At 62.8% G+C, this 557-nt stretch overlaps 1 protein-coding gene across 1 annotated transcript in view; it reads left to right on the top strand.

The window, feature by feature from the left end:
• LOC104078164 (endothelin-converting enzyme 1-like) overlaps positions 1–557 on the top strand; it is an 8,832-nt gene that overhangs the window by 582 nt on the left and 7,693 nt on the right. Inside the window, exon 2 of the mRNA XM_009579701.1 lies at positions 144–265. Within this exon, the coding sequence (XP_009577996.1) occupies positions 144–265 (122 nt within the window). The remainder of the gene's footprint in view (positions 1–143; positions 266–557) is intronic.

The raw sequence follows: 557 nt of genomic DNA, 5'->3' as shown, positions 1-557 counted from the left end.
GTCCGTCCTCGCGCAGAAAGATTGGGGGCCGGAGCGATGCTCTTGGTGCTGGCTCCACTCCCAGCCCCATCGGTCTCTGTTCAGAATGGTGTTTTCCACCCCAAAAAATCAGGGCTCCGCTGTGTTTTTGCTTTCCCCGGTAGGGCCATCTCCGCTCGCCGCCGCATCGGGATGTTTCCTGGGGATGTTTTTCGGCCGAGCGGGAGTATCCTGTTACGGCACTTCCCGCCGCCGCCGTGATCCCCACCCTGTCCCAGCGCCGGCGGTGGGGACGGAGACCACCCGGGGGGTTATAGCTGTGCTCAAGGAGGGGTTCGGGGTGGCAGAGGGGAGCAGGTGAGCCTGCCGAAACGCTCGTCCCGCTCCCTTTCCTGCCATTGTGCCGCCCTTCCTGGCCGGTTTCTGGAAGGCAGCTGCCGCCTTTCCCAGCCTGAACCGCACCGGGATCCCTCACCGGGGACCAAATTCATGCCCGTTGGGCTGTAGGAAGCAAAATGGGAGATGCATCGGTGGGTTTTTCTGCCGGTGGGGAAACATCGCTGCTTTTCCCTCAGGTG

Source organism: Fulmarus glacialis, unplaced genomic scaffold (assembly GCF_000690835.1).
Source record: "Fulmarus glacialis isolate BGI_N327 unplaced genomic scaffold, ASM69083v1 scaffold11956, whole genome shotgun sequence".
Lineage (NCBI taxonomy): Eukaryota > Metazoa > Chordata > Aves > Procellariiformes > Procellariidae > Fulmarus > Fulmarus glacialis.
The sequence above is the reverse complement of the archived record's forward strand: the minus strand, read 5'-3'. Positions and strand labels throughout refer to the sequence as shown.